Below are 14,833 nucleotides of genomic sequence, written 5' to 3'. Positions count from 1 at the left end.
ACCCAAGTGCCGAAGTTGTGACACATTACAGGTAATGACTGAAGAATAGACTTTGTTGGCTTGGATGTATTGATTTGTAAGATGTAGGATCACCCTGCTTTGGAGTATGTGTTTGGGAATTGAAAGCTCATCTTTGTGTTTCTTATTAAAAAAGGAGAACTTTGCTCAAGAAAGATAGACTGTTGGCATATATCCTAAATCCAAATTGCAAGTCTGGCTGATTGGCATGGAATTTTTCCTTTCATCACTTGCGAACAAGGTGCTAATGTCAGCCTTGTGCATGTGTCTGACAGGCAAAGCACTTCACTTTCTTCTGAGAAGGAAAAGCAATCTTCACAGACATAATTTACATATGTTAACATTCTCCTAAAATTGGGGTGATCCTCAGATCAGACTTACCGTGTTTCAGTTAACCATTTCCTCATACTTCCAGTCACCAAACAAGCCTTTTTTCTTTTCTTATTTCTCCCCTCACCCCTCCCCTAATGTTGATCGCGTCCCAATGCGTACAGGCCTCAACTTCACAGAGCAAGCGAGAATCAGTGGAAGAGCGCCCGGAGAGCAAGGCACGCTTTAAGTTTGCATACTTTGACAACGGCGACCACTGGTGTAGGACATGCCAGAAGTCCTTTCCCAATCTCGAAGAGTTTTTCATTCACCTGCACTCAAAGAAGCATGTGAAGGTATGGAGCAAAAAAAAATAAAAATAAATAAAAAATAAGACAAAAAAGACTGCACAATGGATGACTGTGTGCCTGACTCTGTATGTTGGTGTTTGGTCACTCGCAGTTGGTGATCTCAGAGTGGAGAGAGAGAGAGTCACATCGTGGAGGTTTTGTCTTCAAGTTTTGTGTGTGAGAATACCTTTAATTTGCATGATAATGGAACTGAAGGAAGTCTAGCAGTGAAATGCTACAGCACTTTCAAGTCGATGTAGGGTAAAGCCAAGAAACAAAGCTGGTCAAGTTTCAGAAAAATCTAAAGTTAGTGAAAGTCATGGAATTCTAAAGGCATGACATGTTTTTCTACAACTGTGATTTATCAGTCACAATCAGATGTGGAAATTTGATGTGATGACAGTGCCATCATCTCGCAACTCTTTTATTGGTTTGTGCATAAAAAATATCTAAGATTCCACCAAAGCAACTATAACCCCCTCCCTCTGTTAAGTCCTCATTGCTAAACTTATGAACACATACTGAAGGAGTAATTGATCCAAAGTATATGATATATTCTTTTCATTTGTAGAGGAATATCTTTGCCAGTCAGTGGGAGACATATCTATGGCAGCAACATCATCTCATCTCATTGTGATCGATATCACTGTTCATAAAAACACATGAAACTTTGAAATTCCTAGACTTTCTTATATAATGTCCAGTTCTGACGAATCAGAAAATTCATATGTTTAACTTTTATCTCTGTTTAGCAAAGTCACCTTGAACATAGAGTGACAGGTGACCTTGCAAGCTTGATCCCGTATAATTTGTTGAATCTAAATACCAGTTATGCTTCTGAGTAATGCATACTGGAGTTTCCACGTTTGCATTCTTTCTTGCATCACTGGGCCTTAGATCCGCGAAACATGGTATACTGAGCGTTTATTTTCCGGGATACACTTTGTATGTAGTACATGACACATAGCTAGTTTATCATGAAGATACTATATCAAGTAAGTTTTATATTGTAGTTTGTAGAAAATCATAGAGTTCACAGTCGCCAAATTTTTTCTTTCATAGATGATAGGTATCTTCACTTTATTAGCAATTTTCCGAAATAGATGACATAAAAAAGTGGAGTATATTTTTCAGTAAATGTACCTGTAGAACTGGAACAGAAATGTAATCCATGCAGTAGCAAATATACTTTTCAGTCATCTGCACTCGGGCAATCGTAATGGTGACATTAGATACTTTGGAACGATACTGAGTATGCCTTGACATCATTTTTATTTGTGTTGAGCTGGACTTGTGCTGTAGACTATTCCGTAAGCATAGAAACCATTCTTGCTTAGCACAGGTCATGTGGTGCATCATTTGTGAAAATAATACCATATATCTAAAGAGCAACGTGAGTCACTGGGATACTTACAAAGAACTAGTCTTGTCATGGATGTTGCTCTCAAGTATGTCAAAGAGAGTGTTACTATCTTAACTATGCACAGTCTAGATTTAGTAGAGAGTATCAAATGCATCTACCCCCACCCTCAAAGGAAAAAGAAGAGATTTCACCTACATTTTGTAGATACTTGTAGGCAACACATTGCATCAATCAGGTATGCTGTGGTATGTACTTTTCTGTATGATATTTATGTTCCTGAATTCACACTTCCTGAGCCAGACAGAATGACATGCAAGCAGACCCATTCATGTAAAACCTACTTTTATGTGACAATGCGAAAGGTCTCCAACAGGTGCAGAATATGATAACATGCTGTCATTGCAGTGTTCACCATTTGTTGTTGTTGGTGGAAAGGTGGTGGAATTTGTTTTTTAAGTGTTTGAGGGAGCCTTTGAAGGGGTATCCATGTTAAAAGCTAGCATTTTGAGAGATCACCCAAGTTTGCACTCAATGATGGTGAATTTGGGACTGTTTGCTGTAAAGGATCTTTATGTATGTAGGTCAGTCTGCCCAAAAAGCTACATGTACATTTGTTTAGTACTCGGCTCAGATACATCCTTCAGTAATAAGTGGTTATTTATGATGAGATTGTTGGAAGATGTGAAGTCAGAGGAGCACAAATTAATTGGACTCAAGTAGTCGATAAAAGAAATCTTTTTTTAGCAGAGAAAATCTGTGAAATTGGCCAATTAGGACAGTCCATGTAACAAGTTTTTCTTGTGTAGGTTGCGAGCCAAAAGTTGTTGTCCCCATGTGGATTGATTTGCATCGTTTAAAAGTGATGCCTTCCCATCCTCTATGTCTTTCAGCAAATGGATCCAATGGACCGACCGTGGATGCCTAGTGATCTCAAATCCAGCAAGGAAGCTTCCACCGAGGGCATGATTCAAGCCCCTGTGAAAGGTGATGCACTTCGCATCTAGGATGAAGGAAGATTAATTTCCTTGGCTACTTCAATCCTTCCATCAAGTTGTGTTTTACGTCAATTTTTTAGAAGCAACTACATGTATCTCAATTCCTAGCACAAATATGTACTGGTATTTTATCTTGGCACATTTCAGAGAGCATTTTGTGTTGGAGACATCATATTGGATTTTTGCTCTCCAAAATATCTTGGAATGCATCGCAAATCTTGAAGATAAACTCAAACTGCGGGTAAGTTCTCCGTTTCTGGTAGCATCACCCATATGTTGCGCACTCTCTTCCAGAAAATGGAAGATGACAGACAACATACATACCACAACAAGTAGTCCTTACCAAATCTTTCTCCCATTAAGAAGAGTGCGAGAATTGTGCTCTGAGTGCTCGTAGTGTTTCATACTGTCAATGTGACTAAACTGGCTTGTACTATGTTGCTGTTGCTTTCATCCAGGTGGGGAGTTCATGATGCCAGTGAATGGATTCTACTGTCGTCTTTGCAAGGAGTTTTACGGTGATGGCGTGTGTGGGACCGAGCACATGAAGAGCCCAAGTCACAACTTGGCATACCACGTAGGTTATGTCTTTTGTACAACTTAAGGTGGGGCAACAAACTGGATGTATGAAATATTAGTGCTAAATGCTTTGCATCATGTCAGAGCACATGTGTGCTGGAATATTTTTTATGCCTCCGCCACGAAGTGGTGCCGGAGGCATTATGTTTTCGGGTTGTCCGTCCGTCCGTCCGTCCTTCCGTCCGTCCGTCCGTCCGTCCGTCCGTCCGTCCTTCCGTCCGTCTTTCCGTCCGTCCGTAATGAATTTTGTGGACAAGGTAACTATCAAAAGCTGTTGAGGTATCTTAATGAAACTTGGCATGTATGTGTATTAGGGGGTGAAGTTGTGCCTATCAACTTTTGGGTGCACATGCTCAAGGTCAAAGGTCAAAAGGTCAAGGTCAAATACATAAACTTTCACTATTTCCACCATATCTATGCAATGCCTGAAGATATTTTCTTGAAACGTAGTGTATACATGTATTACCCAATTTAGATTCTCTGGTGAAAGTTTGGGTCATGAGGTCAAAGGTCAAAGGTCAAAAGGTCGAGTAAAAGTATTAAAACTTCTTTTTTTTCTCTGTAAATTGGAAAATTGTTCAAGGTACAATCTTTTGTATCTTCATGGAACATAGTATATACATGTACTGACTGGCAGTGATTATCTAGAGAATGTAGGGTTCATGGGGTCAATGGTCAGGGGTCAAAGGTCAAGTGCAACACTTCAAAATTTTACTATTTCCCTCATGTTCATGCAATGCCAGCAGGATTAGTATTCTTTTTTTTACACTTGGTGTATGCATGTGTAACCTAATAGAAATTCTCTGGAGAGTTTTTTTTTTCTTTTTCTTTTTTTTATTGCCTCAAAGGTCAAAAGGTCAAAGATCAAGTGAAAGTGCTGAACTAACTTTTTCCTCCATATCTCGGAAGTGGCTCAATTTATCGTGAAACTTACTGCATATCTATGCATGTTCTTCCTGAAAGTGATTATCTTATGAATTTTAGGGTCAAAGGCCAGATGAACATGGTAACAAATACTATTCAGTACAGAAATTGCACTTTTTCTCCATACCGGTACCATGAAAATTACTCATTGCATTAAGTGTATGAATGGGTCAAAGTCGAGTTAAAGTCCTTAAATCCCCAAATACATGCTCTCCTATTCATCCAATTAAACCAAGGTCAAGGAAGGTGAACATTCAACACATTTGTGACAAACTTGTCATTTCAATATTTTGCCAGTTTTGTGAAAATGTAATCACACATTGTCCACATGAACTATCTAGACCTATTAGGAGAATCATGCATTATGGCGGAGGCATACCAGTCGCCATAGCGACATTTCTAGTTGTTTTTTGTTTTTAATTCCAACAACAAGAGAGAGAAATTTTGATTCCAAATAGGTGAAGTGAGATTTCTAGGTGCATTTCCTCCACTTGTTTCTTTGGTTTCAAGGTGTGTGTGGAAATATTTCTTTTTTTACTTTAAACCAACTGATATGGTCTGCATGGTTTATGTTTGGCTGTTCAAGTTTGTTTATGTTCATGAATATGAGTAGGTTACAAAATGCTGTTCGTTTAAATCATTTCTTGGTTCTTCACATTTCAGAAATTTGTTGATGAACACAAACAGTATGAAAAGCAGCTCGACCTGGAGAAACTAGCATCCCTTAACTCGCAGGAGTCTGGTCCTGGCAAAGACAAGGAGGAAGAGGGGGAGAAAGGTACCAAGAGAAAAGCTGAAGACAGTAGTGATGTGCAGGATTTGGCTAAACATCTCAAGAAGGAATCTTCAGATGTTAAAGTTACAAGGAAGCAGAAGGATGGTTTTGGGACATTCGAGTTCACAAGGGAGAAGGCTGCAGAGGCAGTTGTAAAGACGACTGCCGACACAACGCCACCACCCCTTGAGCTCAGGAAGGATGCAGGTAGTGGCAACACGGATACGGCTGCACCTGCAAAGAAGGATGTCAACAAACTGAGCATCAAGCTGAGCAGCGCCAAGCGCCTGATCCCGACAGCTCTGCTCCGCGGGAAGAACGCTCCAGCGTCTTCAGCCACCCCAGCCACAACAGCCGCGCCATCAACATCAACCACTGTCACCACGCCACCCGCGACTGAGGCGCCCGTACTCCGGAGCAGATCTGTAAGGTCGACAACCCTGGTCCAGCGGCAGATGCCAATGATTGGGAAGAGGCCAACACGCAAAGTGAAGGAGCCTGAGGCTCCTCCATCTTCAGACCTCGATGCATTCCTCCAGGGTGCCAGCGGGAAGGCACTGCCAGTTATCAGTGACAAGTCGGAGGCAGCAGAGATTGCTGGGAAGACAAAGCTGAAAAAAGCAGAGAAGGAGGCTCCCGCAAAGTTTGTGTTAAAGGAAAGCGACATTGCCAGTGCCTTCCAAGGTAAGGAAGAAGAAAGTGAGGAAACTGCCAAAGTAGCTGAAGGCCAGGAGGAACAATCGGATGAGGACGAGGAGCCAGAAGAGCTGCCAGCTGTACCAGGTAGTGAAGGTGCACAGGCAGACACCAGTAGTTTGCCAGCTCCAATACCACCGCCACCACCTCTTGGGGAGTGAAAGCAAGTAAGCCTCATATTTGTGGGTGAGAATATTTTTCCTTGTGTCTTCCTCTTTCACAATCTTTCTCTCTAAGTCTGACTCTGACTCTACATTGGGATCAACTCTATTTATGTCATTGTAGGTGTATCATTCTGAGCAATGTCTTCATTTGCTTCATTTGTCATAGACAAGATCCCGAAAATTGATTTGTGAAAATCTCAGTTTGGCTACCTAACACAAGTATTCAATTGTTCGTTTCTCATTCAGATGCAGGTTTTGTTTGTATAGAGCACAGCATGCCATTAGTTTAAAAGCAACTGATTGTATGCTCCATGTTCATATTGGCTTTGAGAGAAGGGGTAATACAAAACAAATGATAACATGATAGTCATGGATAATTTGGGTAAAGTCAAAGTAGTAGAGCTAAAAAAGTAATTACTGGTAAGATTATACAAACAAGCAAAGACTTTTTATAAAGCTGTGTGAGAATGTGAGGCAGGTGTTTGAAAATGTATAAGGAGATATATGTTATTCATGTTGTTAAGTTATAAGTTGTGAAAAATAATGAATGCTACTTTAGAAAACACAAAATATTGTGTATAAAAAGAAGGCAAACATCGTGCCTAATGCTTATGTTGCAAATATTGAACAGATGTAGAATTTTGAAATAACACAGGTGTCAATAAAAAAATGGTATAGGAGCTTTAACAAGGTTGTCGTGTCCAGCTAAGACAAGCCTATCGGGAAGAAAGGTTACATATGTGTAAATTAATAGTTTATTGATTTTACACCTTGCAGCATTCTTCAACTCTCCCCCATTTCAAACATTTTGCAGGTGTGAACAACTTCCTTCAAGTGCTCAGAGACTACATATAGAAAATGTCACCTATTTCTGAGAGAGGTGAAATCAGCCAACACGTTTGATTGAAATAGCCCTACCATAAATTAGATTTTCTTGTCAATGGGGTAATCATTTGCATATATTGTCCAGACATTATTTTAGTCATCTCAAATTTCTTTTTTTTTTTAATGCATAATTTCAGATGACATGAGGTGATGGACTGGCTCAAGGGAGACATCAACACAGAAACTGAGACTCTTCTGAACAACAACATCCCATTTTGGGATATTTGATATTTTTACGCAGGACCCACTTATATTCTGTTTGCCCAAGTCATGGCACTGTATAGGAAGCATTTCATTTATATTTACGCAATGTTGATATCACCAAGTGACTGTATGATGAGATTCACCCTGTGGCGTATTGTTGCTTTTGGAGCACTTCCCGTCAAAGTTGAAAAAGTTGAAAGAGGTTCTAATGTCACCATGAACCATCAACTGATTCACGGTACACATATGATAGTTAAAAGCTCCTCAACTTGTATTGGGACTCAGTGGCTGGTATAAGTGTTTTAGGGTATTAGTGTATAATTTGCAGCATTTTGAAATTCAAAAAAAAAATATTAAAGATCAGTTAAGGGAATTCATGAAGAACTTTGTTCCTCAGAATTTCTCATAAAACAAAAATTGCAGATTTTTAGTATTTGTTTTTTTAAGCCAACAGATACACTGGCTGAAGTTAGCTGTTAGTTGCATTGTATGTTGTGTAATGTTATATTCCCTCCCCCCTAACTGGCTTTTTTAAAGAAAATGCGCTGTTGATATATTAAGGATACTGTAAAAGCAGAAATTTTCGCATGCATGAAACTTTCACGAATTTTGCGAGGAGCCAAGATTTTTGAAAGTAAAATGCACACTAAAGGTTTTATCTACACAATGCATTGAATTTGACAAGACCAAAGTTATTATGTCTTGCCTGCATAAAGAAGGTTCCTCCTCTGGCTTGTAAGGTGTGTATATAGTTCTCTCCACTTGAGAAACTTGTGTACACTTTCTGCTGCACAGCATTTGTTTGGCAGAAGCACTTTCTTTTCTTTTTTTCCTTTTTTCTTTTTTAGTTCTCGTACACTGTACTACACTTGTACCAGGATATTTGTAGAAAAAGACAAAGAGTTATGATTTTTGCATGTGCATTGAAAATATGATCTTGATGCTGGCAATGGGCTTTTTCTCAAGCATGGTTTCAGCTGATACTCCATATCCTTGTGTTGCTGGTATATAACACGGAATCATCAGAGAAGAGGATATGCATTGGCAATATCACAGGAAAGAGAGAAATCTGTGCTGTTGAATTCTGCAATGGATGACTGAGAAGCACTCTGGATAGTTTGTTCACTGCATAGCCTGGGGGACCACCTCTGAGATGTGAGAGCTGACCTGTGACCTCCAGTGGAGGTGGCCAAGTATGTTTAACCCGTTGAAGACTAGTCCCGAGTATACTCGGGCAGGTGTCTATGGGAAATGCATGTTGTAGCAAAATCAGCAGGTCCTCAATGGGTTAACTAATGAGTTGTGCAGGAAGTCGCAATGGACACCAATTCTGATGTATCCTGGTGCAGTGAATTTTCAAGTGACTTCACGGAATATAAACTCTCTTTCAAAAGAAAGGAATTTAGCTGTGATTTAATGGCAACTATGAAGACTGATAAAATGCATACACGTGAAAGCGTTGTTTCCTTTGTCTGGTCACATTTCATTCTCTGTTTTAACCTGCCATCTTTGATTCCACGCTAAGATAGGAGCTGTGCTATAGCCAGTCTCAACTATTCTCAGTTTTTCGGCTTCACTGTAAATAGCAATGTGCCCATGTTGAAGTGTTATTTCGAACAATATGTTCAATGTTGAATCCTCAGACTACCGTAAACTTGAAATATTAGTGGTACATTAATTTTCACATATTTCGCACTACTTTTGGCTAGCACGAATTCTATAAGCCGCAAAACTATCTTCGCAATTTCCTCTGTTAAAAGGGCTAAATCATGTGTGTCGTCGGTTATGCCTCCCTGGTACGAGTGTGTGTTTGTGTATGTGTGTGTGTGTGCATGTGTGTGCGTGCTCACATGTGCCCTTGTTAGTTGTACAAATGTAGTATTCATTTGTGCACATGTATGTACTGGTGTGCGAGTAGTTTCTGCGCAGACTGTACATTTGTATGGATATGAATCGGACAGCATATTAATTTTCATGCCTGGAGTCTTTTCTTTTTTGTGAATTGCATAAAGAAATGCAAGTAAGCATTGGCACAGTGCGAATTCAAGAACCCGCAAATATGTTTTTTAGCCACTCAGCGCAAAAAAGTAGTAGCGTGAAAATATCATTGTGTACAGTAGTTACTCCTAGTAGTAAACTCGCATTCAGGAAATTGGAAGACATTCATGGATGAAGCATTTTTGGAGCATCATTTTACATTGTATGTAATTTTTGTCAGAATTTTGTAATCATGTGCTGTAAATATGCATGTTTGTATTGCCAATGTTTTTGCATCTTGGTGCTTTGATTTGAGTTGTCTAGTTTGGGAATTTGGGGAAATATTGAGGGAAGGCACGTAGTTGCATCATTCAAGGGCCGCATACTTTTGGCGAGTCACAAGCATTGAGGAGACTGCTGTTTTCAGACACAAGGGTTGTTCTTTATAATCATATGTTGTATAGATATATGGCTTTGAGACGTGAGCATTTGGCCATAGAGTTCTTAAACACAACAAACATTTATTTGTCTACCATTTGGACTACAGGCCCTGGTTTGCGATAATCACTTATCAGTGGATGTCCATTGATACAAACAAGTCTCACACATGTGCAGTGTGGAATTTGGAGAATCTCTTGCTTTCTGTACCCATACACCCTTTGTATGTACAGTATGTGAGCATGGCTGTTACATTTCATGTCAGCACATACTTTATTTTGCCCAACTCACTTTGATGAGATGCCTGTATGAGACATGAACAGCCACAAAATTAAACATTTACACTAATTGTACACAAATGATCCTCAAAGCCATCATTTCCTTGTACTGTACAAGGCAAATTTATATGGCGTATGCACACAATTCAACACAAACTGAGATCAAATGTCATTTGTTGATACATGTATGTACTGTACATCATATGTCAACATAAAAACTGTTTACTCTGAATGAAGTGTGAGAGACATGCTTTATCTTGTGGTGGCATAATGAGAGTGGTATAAGAGAAAGAACAAATGTTCTCAATTATGTTTTATGATATTGAACTGTTCCATCGTGTTGTCACCCACACCAATACTAGTTGGCAAGTTATCGTAAACTGAACATTTACTTAATCTTCAAGAGCCCGTCATCTTTGCTTAACATGTGTACCATGTAATGCTTGTATGGTGTCCCTGAATGTAAAACATATCCAGTTTTGCTTATTCATTATGCGTACAGTGTGTTTTATGCATTACATTAGTGACTTAACTGGCAACAAAATGGAAAGTGAAAACTGAGAAATCAGTTACATCCCTGAGTTATTTTAAAACATGTAAATACATGTACATGCTTTAGGAAGTCAGCGTTAAAAAGTTAGTGATACAATAGGGCCTACATAATGTCAATCAGGGGAGTTGTCTTTGCAAACTTGCTGCTTTGTACCGTTTATCAGGTTATATTTCAGGCATTTGATGTTCCTACGGAGTAGAAAATGCAAAAATTTGCTGGTTTATTGAGCAAAATGTTTAACTGAAGCATTCTATAAAGAATACACAAATTTACTCAGATTATATACATTCCTGTGGCGACGTCCGTAATAAAGGTTTTTTTTTTTCTGTCAACCATCCTTGGGCATAGTAAGCTAACCTTTGACAAAGCCTCATGGTTGAAGTTTATATCCAAAAATTTGGCACAGGCAAAATGAGACTAATCGCGAGACTCTTGTGAAAAGCCTATCAGTAAGCTTGCCAAGGCTTGCCTGACACAGCAACAACTAATGTATGCAAACTGGATCCCACATATTGAAATGCATTGAATGTGTGCAAGTAGATTGAATGGCTTGTTGCGACATCCTTGGAGGAAAATATCCCTAAATTTGCATACATTAGCAAACTTGTATGTTCATACAAGCTGTTTTGATGTAATTTTTTTTTTTCATTACCGTGTTAAATTCTTTTATGGAGTACTGTTACTGCTATTCCAGCAAGAGGTAGATAAATCAGGAAAGACGAGTGAGATTATACATGGCATCCCGTCACCTTTAGTGGGTCAGAACTCACCCTAAAAGTGTGTCAGCTAAATCCCGATCTCCAATACTTCCTGATGATGGTTAAAAGTCGGGTGATAGGTTAAAATGTTGATTCAGACTATGGTCTCAACTGTTTCTTGATTGCTCACTCCTCAAAATAAATATCATTGTGTCAGAATTCACACTAGCTCTGGATGCCTTTCCCAGAATTGTTGTTTTGGACCATAGTCTTAAATTATCCTTTTTGTGTAGTGGTTTATACTAGCTCTCAGGAAAAAAAAAAAAAAGTGGGAGGGAGGGGGAGAGACCTGTTCGTGAATTACATTGGTTTGCCAGTGAATGCCAAACCATACTGGTGCAGTTAGGCCAGTCTAAGGCAGACATTGTGTTGATATCTTCCCAGCAAGTACTCCTGGTTGATGCTAGACCTAGCATTTTGGGGGCAGATCATGTCCATGTTCACCTCAAGAAGGTAAGTACAGGTGTGTCCTGAAAGACTGTGCACTTGTTTTTTGTTTTGTTTTTCAGTCGAGCGTTATAACTTATAAGGCTGCCAAGTAGATGGACCCACCTCATTGAAACGTTCACTGATTGCTTGTTTATGAAAGTAAGCACAGTGAAAAAAGAACAAAGTCAGATAAATATTCAATGAAAAATAGGTCTGTGTGAGCATCTCCTGCAATGTTACCGTGTATGACAGCTCTACTCGTAGCACATTTGAAAAGTTATGATGCTTTTTGTACATATCTTTTGGTCATTTTGAATGACATTCATTTGACTCGGTAATTGCAGCATTAAATTTGTTCCCCTTTCTTCCTCTTTAATCATATGTAAGTACTGCTAAAGCGTCTGTCTATGTGGCAGGAATGAAACTAATACAACTGATTAAACTTGGTAAGAAAATAAGGTTAAAAAAACCCCTTGATATCTCCTATGTGTCTTGTCTTTCAGTCAGTGTTCCACTCTTAATTTATGGAAAGGTGTTTTTTGTCAATGGGTGTGCCTACTGATGTGTCGGCGAGGTTGATATGCCGCAAGCTGGGATGGTGACGTCATTTCTGTGCTCTGTAGCTCTGCGAGTTAAAGCACAATTCCTCTTCACATTTGCATCGACTTTAATGACTACTGTACTGTAAAATCAGATGACCAGGGCCCCATTACATAGATGTTGCAATAGCAACTCTTGCTGGAATAGCAACTTCCCATAGCAACAGCCAATCAGGAAGCTGGATTTTTGTCATTACCATGACAATTGCCATTCCAGCAAGAGTTCCTATCATATCAACTCTTTTATGAAATGGGGCCCTAAATGGCCAAGTTCATCTACATCAGACTTCAGGGGACTTCACATCAGAAAGTTATGATAGTAGACGCAACTGCCTGTGCATCTTGCTGTGATGATGATGATGTGGTTTGTTTATAAATATCTGCAATTTGTTTTTTGTTTGTTTGTTTGTTCGTTTGTTTGCTAAAAGATATGGTGTACATACACACAAAGTGTTGCCCAGCTCCTGCAATCAACCTCGCATGATATTTGTTGTATGCTTGGCCAAGTCAACATTCAAAAGATTGCTGCTGCCCTGTTCATAGTTCTGTGATGTAAAGACAGCTGATGCATTTTCTTTGGTTGTACAGTAGTGGATTTTGTGTACAGTGTACCCTTAAAATCAAAAGTTTAGGCAAAATTGGCAAAGATTTCATACGTATGTAGGAATTTGTGCATTATTACAGGTACATGATATTAGTGTGCATGATACATGTACATTACAACTTATCTATTGCATTATATGTGTGTGTGTGTGTATGTTGTATGTATGTATGCATATATATATATATATATAATCAATATATGATTATATACATACATATATATTCATACATTATGCATTAGCTGTTACTGTACCTTGGCAGAGGTGCCAAATCTCCCTAAAAGCTGATGTCCTGTAAAGAGAACTACAACACACTTAAAAACTAGTAATGGGGTCTCCACCTTAGTAAAGAATGCTCAACAGCACGCACACATGTACACATGTATATGTCGATGAAGTCGCAGGGTTTACCTCACAACCCTTGAGATATTTATAGAAGCAAAACATTTGAAAGATCTTACCAATCACTCTCGTCTATTTATTTAGAACAAATGTGATCACTTGTCACTAATAGAATATTTCGGGGTCACTCAAAAAACATCCCCAGGTTACAAACTGTCACACCTGATAATACTGCTTCGTTTGCAGGGAAACACCAAAGGGTTTGAGGTGACCTTGTTTTCATTGAACCTCATCTACCGTCTAGATGTACCAGGTATTCAAGATTGTAGCATGCAAGATGCACATATGACCATCATACGAATTAGAAAAGGAAATTACACAGATATAGGAAACCCTATTGTAACAAGGTTGGTGGGACTGCCAGTTTACCTTGTTATAACTGGTACCTCATTGCAAAAATACTGACAAAGATACCAGCTAAATGCAGTAAAAGAAAATTGGGAACTCCGAACTTGGTTCGACTAAAGCGGTACCTTGTCATAAGCAACCTACATGTAATTACGATGGGCTTTCACTACATTATTACAGGAACAAAATGTGTATTTTGTACATATTCAGATGTGACATTAAACTTTTAAAACAACTCAAATCTGCTACATTTTTAAAAACTTGTTTACAGGATATGGCAGAGAAATCAAAACATAAAACTCACATCAAACAAGGAATTTTCAAGCTTTCCCTGATGCCAAACTCCAAAAAATGAAATAACTTAATAAAGCGTAACAGCTAATTTTGAATACGCAAGCAGTGAGTAGACTGATCAAGTTTCAATGTCATTATCAACTTTCTTTTTATTTATCGGTAGTAAAGGTAGCAACTATGAGCAGACTTCAAAAATTATATCAGTAGTTGTTTGTTTTAACATCTCCATAGTACTCTTCATTTGGTTTGCAAGTAAAAGACTTGCAGAATTTAAAACATACGGATTAAAATCATGAATTAAGAAATATAAATAAAGAAATGTTACCTCCATATGGAGCCATAAAATTTTTTTTTCTCTCTCTCTGACACACCCTTTGCAGGGTCACAGAGAGCATACATGTGTGCTCGTCCCAAGGAGATATACATTACTTTACATTTCATACACACAATTTACCATGTCATGGTTCATAACGGAAGCCTTTGCCAAATTGTAAACTGTGTGAGACAGGTAACCTTCAAAATGGGTGTTACTTGCTTGTTTGTGCCCACTGATCTTGCCACATGGCATTCTATTCATGACTGATTTTGTTATTACACACCTTCCCAGAGTGTCAATGTTTACTTGCTTGCCCATTCAGATGTCTTGTGCGTAAGTCAGCTAGCGTTATTCAGTAATTAGTGCTGGGACACTGGACATGGCACTAACAGAAACCTATTGGGAACATTTAGGTCCAATAATCCTCTACATTTGATCCACATTTTGGGTGGATTCTTGTTATTTTTGCACTACTGACAACTATAAAGGTACAAATTCTTCAAATCATTGCATCTTGACTTGCTGTTTTAATTCCAAGAACGGTTTCACATCTGAACCTGGAAGCTCACATCAGCTC

General features: G+C 38.8%; 1 protein-coding gene across 1 annotated transcript in view; it reads left to right on the top strand.

Annotated features, from left to right (window-relative positions):
* Positions 1 to 9,862, top strand: part of LOC139718901 (uncharacterized) — a 30,348-nt gene extending 20,486 nt beyond the window's left edge. Inside the window, exons 4-8 of the mRNA XM_071630350.1 lie at positions 513 to 683; positions 2,931 to 3,024; positions 3,494 to 3,612; positions 5,202 to 6,176; positions 7,196 to 9,862. Of these exons, the coding sequence (XP_071486451.1) occupies positions 513 to 683; positions 2,931 to 3,024; positions 3,494 to 3,612; positions 5,202 to 6,170 (1,353 nt within the window). The 3' untranslated portion in view covers positions 6,171 to 6,176; positions 7,196 to 9,862. The remainder of the gene's footprint in view (positions 1 to 512; positions 684 to 2,930; positions 3,025 to 3,493; positions 3,613 to 5,201; positions 6,177 to 7,195) is intronic.
* Positions 9,863 to 14,833: the final 4,971 nt, after the last annotated feature.

The sequence above is a fragment of the Diadema antillarum genome, unplaced genomic scaffold (assembly GCF_040938485.1).
Source record: "Diadema antillarum isolate AM-2024a unplaced genomic scaffold, OU_Dant_1.0 scf00000101, whole genome shotgun sequence".
NCBI classification, from domain to species: domain Eukaryota; kingdom Metazoa; phylum Echinodermata; class Echinoidea; order Diadematoida; family Diadematidae; genus Diadema; species Diadema antillarum.
This window is presented reverse-complemented; position numbering and strand designations above follow the sequence as displayed.